Source organism: Daphnia magna, linkage group LG8 (genome assembly GCF_020631705.1).
Source record: "Daphnia magna isolate NIES linkage group LG8, ASM2063170v1.1, whole genome shotgun sequence".
Taxonomy (NCBI): domain Eukaryota; kingdom Metazoa; phylum Arthropoda; class Branchiopoda; order Diplostraca; family Daphniidae; genus Daphnia; species Daphnia magna.
The window spans coordinates 10,003,813-10,023,901 of record NC_059189.1 but is presented as its reverse complement, the minus strand read 5'-3'; the positions used below and the strand labels follow the sequence as shown (position 1 = coordinate 10,023,901).

The window sequence follows — 20,089 nt, the reverse complement described above, 5'->3', positions numbered from 1 at the left end:
ACACGAACGTCTTCTTAAAGAGGCCGAGCAAAACGACAGCCACACCAAAGAAGCCGAAGAAAGGGAACGTCTTACGCAAGAAGCCGAGCAAACGGAGCGCATCAAGAAAGACTCTGAAGAACGAGAACTCCTCCTCCAAGAAGCTGTTGAACGAGCCTCTCTCGCTGTAGAAGCCGACGAAATGGAGCGACTGAAACAAGAAGCTGGACAAAATGAAGGTCTTCCAAAAGATCCCGCGCCAAATGCTGCGGAAGAAAAAGAAGTTGGTGGCCAAGAAATTCCCGCCGAGGAAACGAATCGTAAACAAGAACCGATCGAGGGGAGTGCGCGTGATGAAAGCCAACAGATTTCCGGAAGACCGGAAGCCACCACGTCTTCCTTCCTCTCGTCTGGAGCGCTGCGATCGGTGGACGCCAGCCTTCCACGACGCAGCGAAACGTCCCATTTGATGACTGAAAAACCGTCCGGCCGGACGGAATGCCAGCTGCTTGAAAGTAGCACCTCTTCAATCGAATCTTCACTAACCGAAGACGAGCTGATTGCCAAGCAAATCGAGGAGGAGAAACTCAAACGGCGACGGGAAGCGGCCGAAAGGTTAGTGCGAGAACAGGAACGAGAAGCTTCCGGCCAGACTGAAGACGACGTCGCTGCCGGGAGGCGCGAAGAGAGACTCCGCCTGGAGCAATGCGAGCTGCATCAAACCGTGGACGAGCACATCCGCAAGCAGCAGCAGCAGGAGGAGGTCATCCAGCGCGAATCGGAAGAAGAAAAGATTCGTCTCCAGAAGCAGAAGGAGGAGGAGAGGCGCCTCAAGTTGGAAGAAGCTGAAAAACTGCGCAGGGAAGTCGAGGTCCAGGAGCGTCAGCGGCGCGAGGAAAAGGAAGCGAAGCGACTGGAAGCGGAAAGGATCCGGCGCGAGGAAGAGGCGCAGGAATGGATGCTGAAAGAAAGAGAGCGCCTCCGGCTGGAGGAGGAAATTGAACGGCTCGAATCGGAGCGCCTCCGCATGAAAGAAGAGCGGCGGCTGCGTCAGGCCAAGGAGGAGGAAGAGGAACGCCTCCGCGTCAAGAAGGAGAGAGAAGAGCGTCTGCGTCGCGAACAAGAGGAGGAGGAGCGTCTGCGGCGCGAAGAGGAGGAGCAGCTTCGCTTGATGAAGGAGGAGAGGGAGCGCGCCCGCAAACAGAAGGAGGAAGAAGAAGAGCGGATGCTGAGGGAGATCGAAGAGCGCGCTCAGAAGAAGAAGGAAGAGAACGAACGCCTTCGCAAAGAGAAGGAAGAAGAGGAGCGTCGCAAGAAGGAGGAAGAAAGGCTGCGTCGCGAGGACGAGGAGAGGAAGCGTGCGGAAGCGGCCGAGAAGTTGAGGCGAGAGGCGGAAGAGAAGATGAGGGAGAAAGAGGAGAAGCGCACGAAGCAGGAAGAAGAGAGGAAGAAGCGCGACGAGGAAGACAAGCGAATGAAGGAGGAATTGAGGAAGCAAAAGGAGGAGGAAGCCAAACAGATGCTGCAAGAGCAGGAAGCAGCGCGGATCAAGCGCGCCGAAGAACAAAAGATGGCGGCGACGCGAGAGGAGGAAACTGCCGACCGATGCGTGGGAAATACCGAAGCAATCCAGCAGGCCGTCGTTAGCCCGGAACCAACAGCAAACGAAGCCGGCCTCGACCAATCAAAGCAAGATGAAAGGTCGGACGCCCTGGATGAAAAGTCGGCGGAAGTGAAATTGAGAGAACGACGACGCGATGAAGATTGCGAGAGGGAAGCGGCTTTGGTGCGGAAGCAAGACGACAGCCAACGGAAAGAACCGGAGGCGAAAACGGAAGAAGAAGAGCCGAAAGTGGACGATGAAATGATGCGACAGAAAGTGAGAGAAGAAAAGAAATTGAAATTGAAAGAGAAAGAGCGAAGCGAAGCGGAAGCAAAGGTCGTGATGGAGCAACAAGAGCGGAAGAAGGCGGAGCAAGAGAAACTGGAGGAGCAGCGACAGGAAAAGGAGCGCCAAGCGGCGGCTGAGGCGGAGAAGCGAAACGAAGAAGAAAAGCAGCGCAGGGAGGCGGAAGAGAAGAGGAAGAAGGAGCAAGAAGAGAAGGAGCGCAAGGAAGCGGAGCAGAAGAAACTGAAGGAGCTTCGAGAAGCCGAAGAAATTCAATTGAAAGAGCAGCGGCAGAAGGAAGCCGAAGAAAAGAGACTGAAAGATCAAGCGGAAAAGGAACGCAAAGAGCGAGAGGAGAAGGAATTGAAGGAATTGAAGGAAAAGCAGGAAGCGGAACAGAGAAAATTGAAGGAGCTTCAAGAGGCGGAAGAAAAGAAATTGAAGGAGGAAGCGGAAAAGGAGCGCAGAGAGAGGGAAGACAAGGAATCGAAGGAAAAGGAGCGCAAAGAGGCCGAGGCGAAGAAATTGCAGGAAGAAAAGGAGCGCAAAGAGGCGGAAGCGAGGGAGAAGAAGCAACAGGAAAAGAAGCTCAAGGAGGCTGAAGAATTGAAGAAAAAGGAGCGCCAAGAAGCCGAGGAAAAGAAACTGAAGGAACAAAAAGAGAAGGAGCGTCAGGAGGCCGAAGAGAAGAAATTAAAGGAACGAAAAGACAAGGAACGCAAAGAGGCCGAAGAGAAGGAATTGAAAGAACAAGAAGAAAAGAAGCTGAAGAAAGAGCGGGAAAGAGAACGCCAAGAGGCCCAAGAACTCCAATTGAAGGAGCAACAGGAGAAGGAGGAGCGTAAAGAGCGAAAGAAGAAGGACAAATTGGAGAAAGAACGCAAGGATATGGAGCAGAAGCAAACGAAGGAGCAGCAAGAGCTGACGAAAAAGGCCGACGAGGACGAGCGCATGAAATCCAGCCTCAAAACTGGCGAGAGAAAGGAGCCACGCGTCAAAGCGGAAGAGGAACGGCCCGAACGCGAGGCGGGACGACATGTCGATGACGCACGTAATCGATCGGATGACGTATCACCCAACAAGGAGCGTCGAAGGAGGCCCATCACAAATTCAGATGAGCAGCAGCAGCAGCCAACGCTTGAAAGTTGTTGCGATAACTCAACGAGGACGACGCGTCCGAGGGCTCGACCTGCCGATGAATCTCAATTTGATGCCGCTGCTGTTGGTTCGGCAACAACTCGACGTCGGCCCGCCGTGCCAACTGTTTTCGGAGAAGCAGCTTGCGATTCGATGAACCCGTCATGGCAGCAGCCCGGTATCGATGGCTCGTCGCAGACGCACAACAGGCATCTTCAGCTTTCCACCGATTTCGATTTGCATCCGGCTACGAGGCTGAGCAGGGAAGACGTGCGTCACGGAATTCGGGCCCGTTCGGCAGGTGTCGCGTCCCACTCGATGCTAAACAGATCCGCGTATCGTGCCGAGTCTCATTCTACTCAGCCGGAATGGGATAGTTCCACCCAAACAAACGAAGTATAAATCGTATTTTTTCTTTTTTTATGCAAATTTTTTAATTTTTTTTTTTTTTTGGGGGGGGGGGGTTTGTTTGTTGTTTCAACTTTTGAAATGATAGGATGGAAGAAGAGATCCAACCAAGAAACCGAAATTCAGCTCTAAATTGCGAGACATGGAAGTAGCCAAGGGCTGCCAAATCAAATTGACGTGCAGTTTGCTCTGCAATCCCGAGCCGGAAATCGAATGGTTCCGCAATGGCTTGCCCATACTCAAGTGCGAAGATCGTCATAGATACGCGACCAGCTGGAACCCGATCGGCATCGCCAGTTTAGAAGTGCGCGATTTGACCCGCTCCGACACGGGCGAGTACATGTGCGTGGCGCGCAATCAGCACGGACAGGCCAGCACGTCGGCCGATGTTCGGGTCAGGGGCGATTACGAACCGAAAACCAGTTCGCCATCTTTTACGTCGTCCATCCGAGACGTGTACCATGAGGCGAGTGACGAACTGGTCCTCGAATGTGCTGTCGACGGGTTCCCGACTCCCAAAATCACGTGGATGAAGGACGGCATCAAATTGCATTTGAGCAGCCGTTACAAGCACAGCCTGGACATGGACGGGCGTTGTCGTCTCGTTGTCCATTCGCCATGTGTCGGCGATTCGGGCCACTACACCTGCGTCGCTCAGAACGCTTCGAGAAAGGATGAGATTTCCAGTTTTGTCGTAGTTCCAGGTAATTGATCAGTTTGGACACGTCTGTCGAAAATGAATTCGTCATGTCGTAGTTTGTTTTTTTGTTTTTTTGTATTTTTATTGATTCATTTAACATTGAAATAGAACACGTTTGGAACAGTAACGAGAAAAGGATGAAGACGGCCCCGAGTCACGCTGGATATTCTGGCAGTGCCGAATTTTACCGCCGTCAAGCAGAGCGTGATAAGATTGCATCTTCGGCAGATGGGCACAGTTTCGACGCGGGCCGTTACGATGCCATGGCTGTTCCAGATGACTCGGCCCATTTCGTCTTGTTGCCCGAAAGCACGCTGACCGTCGGTAGGGATCGCGATCTTGTGATTCAATGTCGCGTCCGAGGACATCCGCGACCTAAAGGTACATTAAGCAGAGCCATCTAGCGGTCAATCTGAGTTTTATTTTCGCTTTTATTTTTATTTTTTTAGCTAAAATTTCTATAAGCTCTAGAATAATAATAATACTAATGAATAAAAAAAGGAGTAGAAAATGTATTTGCTATTTCGAGCTCAAATGGCGAGTCTAATGTGTCTGCATTTCGCACCGACTCGTGACGTATTTTCAGGTAGCGCCTTCCCAATGATTTATATCTGGTGGCTTCCGCCAGAAAAGAAATGCGCTTATCGCTGGAAATTGCACGCTTTCAAAAGCCAAAGAAGATGTGGCCTTAATAATTCCAAAAGAAAAAAACGATATAATCGTCGTTAGATTTATGGATTAAGAATAGCAAAACTGTACAGTCATACTTGTAGTACAACACCATTAGCGTGTTCATCGAAGGAGCACGTTTAGAAGCTCTTTTTCATTTTCCTCTTCTTCTTCATCTTCTTTCTTGCGACAATAATGCTGGCTCCGACGTTCTTCTTTTTCTTGTCTTTGAATGAAATGCCATTTTATCAAATATTTTCTTCTCGCTTTCTGCTGCTGGAAAGATATGAGTCACTTGCCAGTTTGTTTTCAATAGGGAAAAATGGCTTTGCCTTCAAGGTGAATTTTGATTCATGGGGTTGATGTATCAGAATTCACTTTGAAAGAGAAAAGAGACAAAATGGCAAGCCAACAAGTTCTTTATCTTCATCGTCTTCTTAGTATAATGACTGTATTCTCCACTGCGCGCAATTAATGCGTTCTTCTTCTTCGTCTTCTTCGTCTTGCCTTTTGATGCCAACCCCGTTTTCATTGCAATGGCTTATTCATACAGTGACGTGGTTGAAGGGCATCCGAGACGTGGCCGAATCTGGACGGTCATGCGTCGAGATGGACGGCGACTTGTACCGTTTCGTCCTGAAGAAAGCCAATTACGGCGATGGTGGGACGTACATCGTCAAAGCCAGCAACTGCCACGGCACCCAGAAAGCCTATTGCACCGTCCGCGTAAGTTATCCGAGTCGATCGCAACTTGGAAATGGCCGCATCTCTTTCTATTTTATTTTTATTTTTTTAATGCAGGTCAAGGAAGCGACCAATTCTTCCGAGTGGGACTTCAAGGACGCGGAAACGAGCCTCAACGATCTGTCCGAACGTCGAGTCAGGCGATTCAACAAAGGTACGTCAATCATTTTTGCCCTTTTTGTCACATATCTGAATTCGACGAATCACATTCTTTTTTTAAATTCGATTTTCATGGCCCCGAGAGAGAAAGAGAGTCCCCACTTTTTTTTTTTTAAACATTTTTGTGCATTCAAACTCCAGGTGGGCAAAAGAAAAAAGAAAAAAAAAGATCAAGATAGAAAGCCGGCCACGTCAACGTGCTGTATAAGAAGGGGCTTTTTTTCTTCTTATTTTTTATAATGGCTTTTCGGAAGCCAAGAGTAATTATAGACAGGCAAGCCTCACTTCTTCTTTCGGACTGGACTTGCTTACAGCACCGCCCCGAGAATTCTTTAGAAGAAAAAAATAAACCCCAAATTTGCTGTTGGTGTAAAGAAAAAAACAAAAAAACAAAATCTACTGCATGGCAGACGGGTGTTAAGTCATTGCCGAGTATGGATATCCCCCCATATACTGCATTCTATCGTGAATTCGATAGCCCACCATCCTTTTTTCTTTTCACGCCTTCCTTCTTCACTTTCGGCTGCTGGAAACACACACACAATAGAAATTGTGTTGGAATGCCCCATTTGAAAAAGAGAGCAGCCAAGTATATACATATGCATATACAAATGAGCTCAGGCCAACGAAGCCACCGGCAATTTTAGTTTTTTGTTTGTTTTGTTTTTTTCACACCTTTTTTCTTGTGATGAACGACGTTATTTGTAACTTTTAATGTTTTTCTTTTGTTTATTTTTATTTACTTATTTATTTTTTTTTATTTTTTTTTTTGGTGTTGCAATAGATGTGCCAGGTCCGGTTGCTGCACCTCCGATGGCAACTGTCAGCGGTAAAAATGTCGTGTCGCTTAGCTGGCCCAAACCGAATTACACGGGCGGGGCACCTATTTTAGCTTACAAAGTGGAAGCTTGGCTCCTTGGCGAAGGAGCCATATGGATAGAGGTAAAAAAAAAAAACCATTCATCTTGATGGTTGCAACTCCCATTTCATATGCAAATTGTTTGTTTTTGTTCTCTTTTTTATTTCTTGATTTTTGATGGGCCATCATGAAAAAACCCCAAAAACATAATTTTTTAGGTAGCCATGACTTGTATTACCAGCACGGACGTGTACAACTTAAAGCCGGAACGGGAGTACTTGTTCCGCATCACGCCGCGCAACAAGTACGGATGGGGTGAATCGCTGGTCTCGTCGACGCCCATCCAAACGGTGAGCCGCACCGGTTTGCCCCACTTCCATCGCCAACTGCATCCGCAGATCAAGGCGCTCGAACACACGGACGTTGAACTGCTGACGGAGGTGTCGGGCCAGCTGACGCCTCTGGTCGAATGGTACCGCGACGGCAGCAAGTTGGACGGCGTCAAGCAGCCGCGCTACGAGCTGCGCTCCATCGGCTCGGATTGCCGCCACGCGTTGACCATTCACGACGTCCAAATGGAGACGGACGACGACAGCAAGTTCACGTGCGAGGCCGTCAATCCGGCAGGAAGAGTCGCCACATTCAGCCGTGTCCTCGTCGTGACGGACCAGCGTGTAGCCGAAGCCGACGCCCTTTTCAGACAGTAAACAAAACAAAACAAAAAAAATTAAAACGTTATCTTATCTTATTTATTTTATTTTTATTTATTTATTTATTTTTTTTTTGGCTATCCCGACCTCAATAATAAAATGTTTGGATTTCGTCTTTGGCTTGGAATTTGGGGGGGATTTTTTGTTGTTTTTTTTTTTTTGCGTGGCATCATTTGCATTTCTCACGGACACGCACCAACAGGCAGCTGGATGGTCTCAGTGGCAATGACAGGATGGCGATGGCGCCGCAATTCACGATGAGGCCTCGCGACCGTCGCGTTCAGCTGACCTTTCCCGTCCGACTGACCTGCCAATTGATTGGCTGTCCCAAGCCGGACGTCACCTGGTATCACAACGACAGCGCCATCATCATCGGCGACGACGGTAAAAAATGAATTCCATTTTTTTGTTTTTCTATTCAATTTTTCCCTTTATTTATTTATTTATTTATTTTTTCAAAATGATTTATGGGACGGCGTCGCAGAGCGTCACAGTTACAGCGTGGACGGCAATTTCCACACGTTGGAGATTGCGGCGACCAAATTCGACGACGCTGGCATCTACAGCGTCCAAGGCCGTAATTGCTCGGTAAGGGCAACGATGTCGACCATCGTTTTCATTTTCTCCTTTTTTTCATACGTGAACGTGTGTTGCGTGTTGCGTATGGGATGAGGGGTCGCTTGAAAGACGATATAACTCAATGAATTCGATGATGATATTGAAGCACTTGTGACGGCACGCATTTATCTGTGCACACAAACACACACGTGACTTTAATGCTTGATTTTGACCATATCGGACTTTGCAGACAGCAGAGCGCAGGGCCCGATTTCGTCATTACGATCACGAATTTGTTTAGGCTTTTGGTTATGCTAATTAAGAGTTAGTCATCGAATGTCTGCTCGGGTCACACAAACACACACACACAGAGAGAAAGAGAGAGAGAAAAAAAGATAGCGGTCGGGTCATGAAGAATTTCACTTTACGATCCATCCTTCCTTTTCGATATCATTTTCTTCAATCTCTATAAACATTGCATTTTGTTGTCATGTCTCTTTTCTTGTTTATTTATTATTATTATATTTCCCTCCCCCCCTTCTTTTCATTTCATTTAATTTTGTTTTGTTTCGGTTTTTCCCCTTGGTGTTGTTGCTTGATTTGGATGCCGGTGCGCAACAACAAAAATAGGGCGCGGTGGGTTGCCAGTGCTGCCTCGTAGTGGACGGTGGCATTCGGGCGTACGTCATGCCCTTTTTCACGCACGAGCTGGAGGATCGCACCGTGTCGGAGGGCGGCACCTTCTCGTTGATCGCCCGCGTCGAAGCCTATCCGGCCGTCGGGGTTCTCTGGTACGGATCCAACACTAAAACAAAAACACAGAAATTACACGCTACTTTTTGTGTGTCTGTGTCTGTGTGTGTGTGTTCAATTTCAAGAAGAAAACATTTACAGTTATAAACACACAGACACACACAGACAACAGTCAATTGTTTATGATTATTTGACTGGAAGGTGGAGAAAAGACAAATCTTTTCTGAACCCCACCCAAAGGGGAAAAAAACAAATTAATCAAAGATAATCATCTGCTTCTTTCCTTGTAATTTTTGTTTTTTGTTTGTTTTTTGTCTTGGTTTTTTTGTTTTATTGCTGATTGATTGATAAATGCGCAAAGGCATCGGGACGGGATACGCCTACGTCCTTGCCGTCAGTACGACATGCGACTGGAATCTGACGGCACGGTGGCGTTGGTCGTGTCGGGCGTGTTGGCCCGGCGCCACGCTGGCGTCTACACGTGCACCGTCACCAACGAAATGGGCCAAGTCTCGTCCAACGCTCGCGTCACCATCAGACAACGGCCATTAGCGATTCCATCATCATCATTGGACGCCATCAGCTCCGATCACGACAACATCGGGTACGTAATCATCGCCCATGTTCTCGTCTCCTCCCGTTTTCTTTCTTTCTTTTTTTTTTTTTTGAATATTTCGCGCCATTATTGCCATCAGGCAATCTATCACACACATCGCTGTTGGCCTCTTCGTTTACCCCCTTGCGTCATTGTCTTGAATTATTATTATTATTATCATTTTTTTTGGCTGTCTGGGTTCATGGACGGAGAGAGAGGGGGGGGGTCACTCACGAGAAAGGCCGGCGGCTTGTGAGCGCCGTCGTGTGGCCCATCACGACATCGACACAGCCTATATAGATCCTCAAACAATAGGGCACCGGTTGGGTTTTGATTTATTTTCACACTTTTTTTTGTTTTCTTTTCTTACTTGGAAGCGCCGCAGTCACGAATTCACGAAGTTTGTTCCATCACGCACGAACGAGTTTTTTTTTTTTTTTTGTTGTTGCGGTTGGTTGTGTGTACAACTATCGAACGCAACAACAATAGCAAACGGCACCAGTACATCCATTTATCGCGATGGATGACTTTGATTTCTGTTCCGCTGTTTAAGAACAGACGGGGGTGGGGGTGGCTGTGATTTAAATGAAAAAAAAAAAACGTGAGCCGCTGGTTAACACAATTCACGGCTGGCGGGAAATTCAAATAAATATCGAATTTTTTTCTTTTTCTTTCTTTCTTGCTTGACTAATAGGATGTTGTGTCATCTTTATTATGTTACAGCAGCAATGGAGATGCTCGTGACACCGTTGGGTGTGTTTTCTTTTTTATTGGATAGGATTATAATGGGAGGAGGGAGGGGGGGACAGCGTTCGTACGATGGTCTTGTTGACACGACCCTCTTTTTCCCTTAAGCCAAAAAGACCCCAAAATGGCCACCTTTTACGTACTGGGGGCCTTGACAAGGATAACACAACAATGCGCATAACTTCGTGTCGTTTGAATTATTATTTTTTTCTTTTCTTTATTATTTATTTATTTAAATATTATTATTTTTTTATTTATTTTTGAAATGAGAAGAGGCCACAAAAAAAATGTTTAGCTTTTGGCTATTTTATATCGTATGTAGATATCTCTATAAATATGATAGTGGCCTGCTTCCCCGGTGTGTGTGTGTGTGTGTGTGTGTGTGTGCGCCTTCTATATGGTAGGACATGTAGAAGATTTGCACAACAAACGGCTCTAGTAAAAACATCAGCAACCCGCTGAAGCCGCCGCCGACGCCGCCGTCCGATTTCTATCTGCCTCGCGTATCTTTATTTCATTTTTTCGTATTCAAAAACAAATCAGCCGGATATTATTTGTCTTCGTCTATGCCAGTTGCGTCCCCCCCCCTCCCTTACCACCATATGTCGGCATATCGTTCCATAAATTCGGCTCTTCTCTTTTTCTTTTTCTTTTTTTTGGGTTTAAACTTCGTGTTCTCTTTAAATCGATTAGACAGATGATGTACGCAACGAACGAAAAAGATAATTTTTTTTTCTTGCTGATAATTGATTTTTTATTACATCCATCATCTCCCCTCCCCTTTTTTTTATATATATTTTTGTTTAGTTTCTTCTTGGGCGCTATTAGTCGTCTTGGTTGTAATCCCGTTTTTATGGCACCTTATTTCTCTCTCTCCGTTTTGGAATGCATTAAACTGTTAATTTGATGACCTTTTCGGTCAGTAAGAGAGAGACGACACGAACGCAGCAAGAGAACTTGTCTTTCTGTATATCTACGAAGAAAAGAAGAAACATTTCTTGCTTAACGATCTCACGCGTTTGTAGTTCCGGACAAGTCCCTCCTTTTTTTTTTTTTTTCAAACCCCATTTTAACGAGCGAAACGTTAACGGTTGGCTTCCCAATTTTTTTCCTTCTTGCAATTGGCGTTTCACACGTTACAACGTCTCGAAATATAAATGGCGACCGTTGGAACACGTTGAAACGATCAAATAAAATCAAAAAGAATATGAAAAGGGTTGGAAAACTGGTGAACGAATGAGAGGTGCACGTCCAATTAACCAGCGGTGTGATTTAAAGAGGCCACAGTCGTTAAAAATCAAAATAGGAAAGGAGACTAAACTTAAATGAATAAAAATATCACTGATTTTATTTTATTTTATTTTTTTCGAAAAAAATAAAAAATAGGGAGACGTCAGTGGCGCCGCGTTTCGTCCAAAAACCGACTGAATTTGTTGAAGGCGATGCGTTGGTCGTCGTCTGCGAGGTGCTGGGCGATCCTAAACCCGAGGTAAGAGGCAAACAAAAGACGAAACAATACGAATATCTTACACTTGTTGCCATTTGACCGTCTCAACTCTAAAACATTGTTTTTTATTATTATTTCCTTTCACGACAACGTAGGTCATCTGGCTGCGTGACTGGCTAAATGTAAGTCTCACCATCAACTATTTTCTCTTTTTTGTTGTTGTTGTTGTCTATTATCGTCCCCCTCCCCCAGTTATTTTTTGCGTGAGAAAATGAGATGAGAGAGAAGAGGATTTTCAAAGATTGAACGCGCGAAATAGATGGCCGCATTGGCTCGCGATGTTGCAGCGTGACGCCCATTTCTCTCGTTCTTATTTGATTTTTGTTTTTCAAACATTTAAATCGAAAAAAATAAAAATAAAAATGGCCATTTCATTTGAAATGGGCAACGTCGACACGAGTTCGATCCGCCTCCGCTATCCGTTTAGCATTTCGGTATCGTTTCCATCGCTGGTCCGGCCATGTTCATCTAAATTTAGATGCGCACCTTTCACCATGAATACGTAATGATGAAGCGCAATAGTTCCAACCCTCCAATCCCCCCCTTTTCTATTTGCATGACGAAGCACTTGGAAACAAGCGCTGACATGGCGCAGCCCTTTGCTTTCATATCAGCGCGTCATTTGAAACGGATCACACACCAAATGTGTTGTGTTCTTTCATTCCATTTTTTCTGGCTCGATTTCGATTGGTTTCCCATTTTTTTGTTTTGCGCGTTGTGCCCAACCGAATGGCGTACCCTCTCTCTTTCTGAATGATTCTAAATGATGATTGACTCGTGTCGTTTCTTTCAGTTGGGCCTACCTCTTTTTTCTTCTTCTTTGTTTTGTTGTCTGCCTCTCATCTGCGCGTAAAGGGGAAAAGCTTCGTCCTTACGAGCGGATCAGTCGCCGCTCGTGAGCCGCTTATTTTGTTGTTCAAGTACGTGAATTATTGGCCGCCTCGGACGTCGCCAACCTCTTTGGCCATCATGTTCATATCAATTTATGGCTGAAATTTCCTTTTTCTTTTGAGAGGGTCCGCAATTTGAAGCCGCAAAATGTTTTATCTTTGATTTATATTTGTGTGCTTTCTTTCTTTGAATGAATTCTAGGCAATTTGAATTTTCTCTCTCTGATTTTTTGAAGACGGCGCAAATCGCCAGATGTTGCACAAGGCGAATGGGAAGGGGGGGTGTCATTTGTGTGTTCCCCTCTCTCTTCTTCTTTCTTCCCTCGTGATGTTTATTACTCCCGACTGTTGCGTCGTGTGTTATGTTAATGAGATTCCACGAGGAAATTTGATATCGGCACTCGGTCGGTATCAACTTTTATGTATTACATCTCGCCAAACAAAACAAAAAGTTCCCCTGGTACCGTGGTGGGTCAAGCGACCCGCTGCGGCGATCGGGTTACCCGCACAAATTAAATCTTTTTTTTTTTTTTTTACTAATCTAATAGAAAAAAAAAAAATAAAATAATTTGCTATTTGCTGAAATGGGGAAAAAGAAAAGACGCCAGCCATTTTGTTTGTGTGTCGTCATGGCGCGTCCGATCAAATTTCATCTTCTTTTCCTACACTAATTTTTTTTTTTTTGGGGGATAGAAAAAAAGAGAAAACGACATCCTTTACCTTTGCTGTGCCAATAAAGAAACGAAAAATATGGGGGTCATTACACGGTGGACTAAAAGAGGCAAAGAAGGTGAAGTCAGTCATCTTGAAATGTATGCAGCAAAAGGAAACTGTGTCTCTTTTGAATTTGTTTACTTCGTGAGTGCCACTTCCATCGAGATACCCCCGTGTTACGTGTCCCGAAAGCTTATCACTTTGCGTGTGTGTTTTGTTTGTTTTTTTTCAAAAACTTCATTGAATTATTTATTATTTTATTTATTCATTTTTTTGGGTGGGTGGATGGATGGGTGAGGGGGATAATGCGTAAAAGATCTTTTTCGAAGATGAAAAATGGACTAAATTAACGCACAGGTTATGGCGACAAAAGATAACGTGAAAAGGACGATGTTTCTATTTTTTTGTGTCAATTCTAATTTTGGGTAAGGGGGGGTGTAAGATGAAAAAAAAAAAGAGAATGGCGCTATCGTCGCGACCACAACGCCATTCTTTTTGTGTGTGTCAAGATATGATTTTTTTTTACTTGAAAAAAAAATGGTTTGGGACAACAAAATAAAAGTTCGTGACCAAAAATGGACACGTTCCTCGTTGGCTATCTTGAAAAGCCGTGTCACATACCAGTACAGTCTAACGTCGTATAACATTTACTTTGATTTTGGTCTGAAAAAGACAAACAAAATAAATGGGGGATTCAATATCATGTTGCCGATTTTCGACGCAACAATAACAAACAAAGATGGCGAAATATTTCAATTGAATGTCGATTTTTTCTGAGCTTATCTTAAATGACGTTATACTCGGCCGTTGCTTTTTTCTCTTTTTTTTCTTTCTTTCTTTAAAAAATAAATAAATAAAAAATGTGAGAAAAGCGACGTAGATTTTTGGTGGTGGTGTCACGGAGCGCAACACTCGTACGCCACACGCAGACACTTTGACGTGCTACTCTCTTACCGAGATAGAGACGGCCTTATATGGCGGGACAATTCAAATGTCTCGTTTTCCCTTTTTTTTTTTTTTTCTTATTTTTCCGCCCCTTTTACTACGCGATCTCTCCCCCTCCTCATTTTTTTATTTTTCAAACGCCCCCAAAAAAAAAGGGGTGACAAGTCCGCACGTGTGTCTTTTCTTATCTTTAAATAAAGTTCAAATATTGTCCGTTCTTCTTTTTCTTTTAAAGAAAAGAAATGTTGAAAATGAACGAATGACGTTCGCATATTAAATGATACGTCCGTCGATCACGACAAGGACATGGGGCCATCATCTTTTTTAGGCTCTTGTTCCTTATTATTATTGTCATTTCTATTTGTAGACTCTTGTCCTTTATATATATATATTTATATATTACCTTATATTTGCGCTTGCACATTGCGCGATGGGTGGCTTTGCATTCCCCCTCCATTTTTGATTTCTTTTCTTGAAACGACAAGTCGTCAAACATTTGCAGCTGTCCGTACTTGGGACTCTATGCGCATGTAGATTGAACTCTAATGGTAGTAGTAGTAGTAGTAATAATAATAGCCTACCATAAATCCAGCCCGTTCGAGTGCCGCAGACATGTTCATCAGCTGTTTCTTTGGGGAGGGTGGGTTGTGTTGCGCAAAAAAAAAAAAACAAGAAATCGAATTTATAGGACCGCCAACTGCGAACGGCGGCGGCGTCGACTTTGGACCTTGCCATCGGACATAATGTATTTATAGATATTTTTATTTATTTATTTATTTTTATTATTATTATTTTGTGCCTCTAGCGATGATTTTTTTTTTTTTTTTTTGCTGGGCTTTTTACGTTGATTTTTTTGTGATAGTTGAATTATAGTAGGAAACATGTGCAGTTTGAATGATTGAATTGATGTTTGGTTTTTGATCAAAGTTGGTCAGAGACGGTGCGTAACGATGCCATTGTTTTCGTGAAGAATTGCCCACCAATCTCCGCCCATTTCAATCTTGACCCTAAAAAGGCTTTCTGCTCTGTAGCGCACAACAGCAACAACAATAAAGATGATGTCATTTTCGGTTAACATTTTAAATATTCCTCGTTTCTAATCACCGCGAAAACGGATTCATCTTCATTTTTATTCAAATGTTATTTACGTCATTGATTGGAAAACAACCAAACGGGTCGATCGCCATGCATTACACTCTCCCCCCTTTTATTTTTTAAACATTTCATAACACACGAAACCAAAATCAAAATGATGGAATTTTTGTTTTTTTGTTTTTTTTCCTGTCTGATTCAATCAACGCCCGTGTCCAATCCAGTCAAATCATCCATCTTGTTTATAGGATTGTTCTTTCTACGTTTCTATTGGGCAGAGGGGGGGATGCATCAGACGAAAAAGAAAACGAGATGTGACTAGTCATTTTGTTCTTTCTTTTTTGCAACTCTGTCGGGGTCTGGGCAGGGCAAGAGTTCAAAGTGTCTTCAGCACTTTGATTTTTATTATAATTTTTTTTTTTTTTTTCGTTCTGACTACTGGAATAAATTTAAAAACAAACAGGAGGTGAAGCGAGAAAGAAGAAGAATGTTATAATAATAAAAAATAAAAAATCAGAAAACCGGGAGCGCCCGGTTTGTGTCCGTCATCCGGTCCGTCCGACCCAAATCACGCACACGCGCTTATTTTTATATTATATATATATATATTTATTTTTTATTTTTTGTATTTATTTTTTTAATTCGTTGTCATTTCTAATCTTGCGCTATGAGGCAGCACAAAAAAAAGGGGGAATAAATTTTCATTGAAAGAGAAGGACACACACACAAAAAAAGATATTTTTTAAAATAAACAAATAAGACGATTTCCATTTGGAATTCAATATGTTAGTACGTTAACAAAAAAAAGAGTAGATATTTCTGTCTGCCGACTGGAGAAAACAAAAAAAACATCCATCATCTTTTTTTATTTAATTTTTTCTATACCGAAATATGACGCACCTGTAGGTCGTCATTGATGGTCGTTCTACTCATTATTCAAGATAATTTTTTTCGCCTGGGCCGGACCCACTTTTGATTTCTTTCCAGGAATTTAATTTTCCATTTGTTATTTTGAGGTTTTATTTATTTATTTATTTATTTTTTATTTTTTATTTTTTATTTTAGTCCAGTTTTTTTTCTAGCAATTATTAAGTTCTCATACCTACAAGTCAATTCTTTCTCGTTTTTATATAATTTGAAATGTCCATATGAAGAGACAAATCAATCAGTCGTGTTATCATTATTACCAATCTTTTTCTCTTTCTCTTTTTTTTCTCATTCCACGAATTTTTTTGTTTTTGTTTTTCCCAATTTCATTTGGGGAGTGTTGTTGCTGATCTCTCACCGAAATGAAAGGACATTCCCGAATAGGCGAATGCCAATCAAATTTCGTCTTATTTGCGCTCGACTAGATGATTTCTGCCGACGTTTCCTCTTGTACTTTTTCTTGTATTTTTTTGTTTTTGTTTGTTGTGATTGCGTTGAGATCGGTGCCCGAGTTCGCACGTGTGGGAATCGATTTTTTTCTTCTTTTCCTAAATAAGACGAGCGTGTCTATGTTTATTTATTCGTGCGGTACACATTTCCTTTTTATTCAAATGTTTTCATTTTTGGAGGGAGCCAATTTAAAAATAAAAAATCTGATTTTGGAGATGGCGGTTTGACGTTCGAATCGGGTCTTGGCACAATTTTTTTTTTGCCAATTTTTCTGGTTCACCAAACATTACAGTGAAAGCTTCAAAGCGATAATGCAAGTTGAAAATAAAACGAGCTTTTTTACTTCCTCCACTCCCCTGTTGGTATGAATGAATGGAAAACGCTCATTTCTTTCTTTTTTTCTATTCCATTAGATTTCGAGTCCAATGGGCTTGATATCATTTTATCGTCTGTTTTTTTCTTCTTCTTACTACTCGTTTTTTTGTTGAAATTGTAGAACAGGTCGATTGAGATACGCCAGGTCCGCCATATTAAAAATCGTGAAATGAAAGAGAAAAAAGAAATTCAATTTTTTTCCCGTGAAGAAAAGAATAAGAGGACATGAATGGCAACAGCGCATTTGTGCCGCTGTGATGAACGCACAAAAAACTCTGCACAGTTTAAGGTGTGCGCCTCTTCTTCCCGTTTTTTTTTTTTTATGGTAATTGATCGCCAGCCTCTGGACCGTTGCGTTCAGTTTAGCAGAACTGTCTGCCTCATTTTCCCCTTCTTGGCGGTGAAGGCCACCCCGTTTCATTTTTGGGGAGGCTCTTCATAAAGGCAAATGTGAATGGGAAGGACATTTGATATGTCCCTCTTCGAAACTGGACCTTGTACAAACGTGGCGCGATTCGAAAACGTCAATGTCTCAAGACACGGTCACAGAGTCTGTTTTTTAAATTCCATTTTTATTATTATGACTTTTTTTTAATCTTTTCCTCTTTCGCCCGTTTTGGATTATGCAATAAGGAAAGAAAGGAATGATGACAGCAACAAGTCCTTCTACATTTTGGCTCATTTTATGTGTGTGTGGCGGTCAATAGCAACAGGCATTTTGACGAAATCTATCTGATTGCAATTGCCCCCCCCCTTCATATAATAATAATTTAAACAAAGCAAAAAAAAGATTACGTTATTTGCTGCCGTTGGATGAAAGCCGCGGGGTCATCGGTGCGATCCTCTGGCGTTGAGAAGCCGATGCAAACGAGAGCGTGTGGCTAGCGCCGGCACGCGGTGTTACGTAAAAGCTAAGCAAATGCGCGGCCAGTTCATGTCAATGATAAATCAACATCTCGAAAATGGCGGCATCACGCCGAGATGCGTGTCGACACTTGGCTCCACTGCTGATTTATATAAGACCCGTGGCCGACCCCGCCGACCCCAACTTTTCCCGAAAGATCGTGTGATTGGTTCGACAAAAAGAGCATTTTCCCTGTCGGGCTTTTCAACCCGCATTCCTTAACTTTATTTTTGAATTTTTATTACATTAATATTTATTTATTTTTATTTTTATTTTTTTTTAAATTCAAATTAGACCTCCCCCCCAATCATTTCTATCGGTAACTGTCAATCTGGCCAAGATTTCTTAGTTATTTCGTGTGTTTGCGTATTTCCCATGAATTAAAAAACAAAAAACAAAAAAAGGAAGAGAGGGAAATGAATTTTGAGAAAGGACGAAATTGTTGAAGAGAAAAGATTGTTTGAGAGCAGCGCGGGTTTCGTATTTTCTTGGCGCTGCGGCAACCGAGGAATTTGCGTATTCAAGAGAGAGAGAGAGAGAGAGAAAAAGAAAGACGTTGCCATAGAGAGAAAGAGAGACTTGAGTGCGGCGACGGGAGTGAAACTTGTTTCAGTCGACGTTGCACCGTCAACCGGCCAACAACACTCGCCTTACCTCCCGTTTCATTTCGAATTTAAACTAAAATTTTTTTTTTTTTAGATTTATTTTTTTTTAAATTCAAATCAGTGTCGTTATTCTTTTGTTTTTAATTTTTTTTTTTTTTTTTTTTTAAAATTCCTGGTGTCGTGTTGTTTTGTTTATTTCCCGTGTGAAATTTGACTATTACTCGTGAAAACATCTTGTTCGTCTCCTCGCGCTAATTAAGGGGAGAAAACACACGCCAGGTAAGAAAACACACGATTATGCAAATTAAATTTCAACAATTTGAATTTCCCGTGTTCCGCCACGTCTTTTCTTTTCTTTTTTTTCTCTTTTAAAGAGGGGAGTGAAAGTAATCGTGAAAAAATATAAAAAAGGATGGACAGCGGGATTTTTTTAAAAATGTTGTTTCACAGTGTCAGGTACACGTTAAGATTCGTCCTTGTGTTTTTCAGGCAGCGCATTTTTTATTTATGACATCAAGAATTTTGTTCTTTAAAAAAAAGTGGGGGAAGGGACCTCGCGTACGAGTGTAAACTTTTGTAAATGCAATTATTTAGGCAACTGGTTCAAACGTTTTTTCGTCTCTTTGTGCCCTTTCCAAAAAAGGGGAAACAAAAATGTCGCCATTCAAAAGTTGTCCATCTAAAATATCGGCCAATCGGATATAAATCGATAGGAAATATCGTTTGAGAAAGCCCATCAAAAGAATTTTTTTTTTTCATTTAAAAGCCATTTGACTTAAGAAAGAAAAAAAAGAAGAGAAAGGTTATTTTTTTTTATTTTTATGTTTAAAAGATATTGGCCATCAAAACAGAGCGACCGGTTTCGTCTACCTATATAATATTATCAACCTGCAAAGGCGGGAGGAGAAGTACCCAAAAAAAAGGAAAGGGAAAAGAAAAGGAAAAAAAAAATCCATCCTAAAATGGCGTCCTGTATAATATCGCAAAGGAACGTTTTTTTCGTTTTCTTTCTTAGCCTTTGCTATCTCAACTTTTCATTCCCAACTTGAGAGAGGAGAGAAACTGCCTGTTTTTTTTGTTGTAAAAAAAAAAAATCTCTTTAAATTGAAACGAATTTTCGGCGCGTTTGTTGTTGTTTGTTTGTTAACGTTTCGTGAAAGAGACGAAGGATCACGGACGGAATAACAAAATCGCAGTCGGGCCATATTTTTGTTTTGTTTTGCCCACCTTGATGATGTCCATTTTGGAGTAGAGTTTGTTCAACAACGTGAGACAAGGAAACGAACAGCGAATTTTATTTTTAAAATAGTCGATGATTGGCGTTTCTTGTTTTTAATATTCGCGGAAAAAGGCGAACAAATTCATTTGTTTTTTGGGGGCGAAAAAGACAAAGAGAGAAATCAAATATGTTTCGTGTGCGCGCCGTTCGGTGGCAAACAGCCGCCAAATTTCGAGGAAATCAGAAGGACGTTTAGATAATAAGAACATCGTCAAACTTTCTAACGCGCTTCTTAACGAGTACCTTTCAAAAATATGAAATTTAAAGAGTAAAAAAGATCACGACTATTTTGGAACGCCTGTTTTTTTCATTAACTTTTTAGAACAAACATGAATTTTTGGTTTGTTTTTTTATGTTGGGAAAATAGCGCGTAATCCTGCTGACATAATTCAGAATTTTGTTAAAAATCGCCTTCTTTTTTATCATTCCGTTAAAAAAAAAACAACTTGATTGACGTCATACTAGACCCTTTTGACATCCCTCCTAAAAAAAATT

At 42.5% G+C, this 20,089-nt stretch overlaps 1 protein-coding gene across 3 annotated transcripts in view; it reads left to right on the top strand.

Annotated features, from left to right (window-relative positions):
- The window catches only part of LOC116929139 (muscle M-line assembly protein unc-89), a 45,803-nt gene that overhangs the window by 3,667 nt on the left and 22,047 nt on the right, over positions 1 to 20,089 (top strand). For 2 of the 3 annotated variants that reach the window (XM_045178142.1, XM_045178143.1), the window contains exons 1-13: positions 30 to 3,400; positions 3,501 to 4,116; positions 4,221 to 4,493; positions 5,335 to 5,507; positions 5,583 to 5,679; positions 6,469 to 6,626; positions 6,762 to 7,246; positions 7,456 to 7,637; positions 7,738 to 7,841; positions 8,442 to 8,602; positions 8,926 to 9,168; positions 11,293 to 11,395; positions 11,509 to 11,535. In XM_045178142.1, the coding sequence (XP_045034077.1) occupies positions 182 to 3,400; positions 3,501 to 4,116; positions 4,221 to 4,493; positions 5,335 to 5,507; positions 5,583 to 5,679; positions 6,469 to 6,626; positions 6,762 to 7,246; positions 7,456 to 7,637; positions 7,738 to 7,841; positions 8,442 to 8,602; positions 8,926 to 9,168; positions 11,293 to 11,395; positions 11,509 to 11,535 (5,841 nt within the window). In that variant the 5' untranslated portion in view covers positions 30 to 181. Of the gene's footprint in view, positions 1 to 29; positions 3,401 to 3,500; positions 4,117 to 4,220; positions 4,494 to 5,334; positions 5,508 to 5,582; positions 5,680 to 6,468; positions 6,627 to 6,761; positions 7,247 to 7,455; positions 7,638 to 7,737; positions 7,842 to 8,441; positions 8,603 to 8,925; positions 9,169 to 11,292; positions 11,396 to 11,508; positions 11,536 to 20,089 lie in introns of those variants that run through there. The other variant, XM_045178144.1, reaches the window with a different exon arrangement.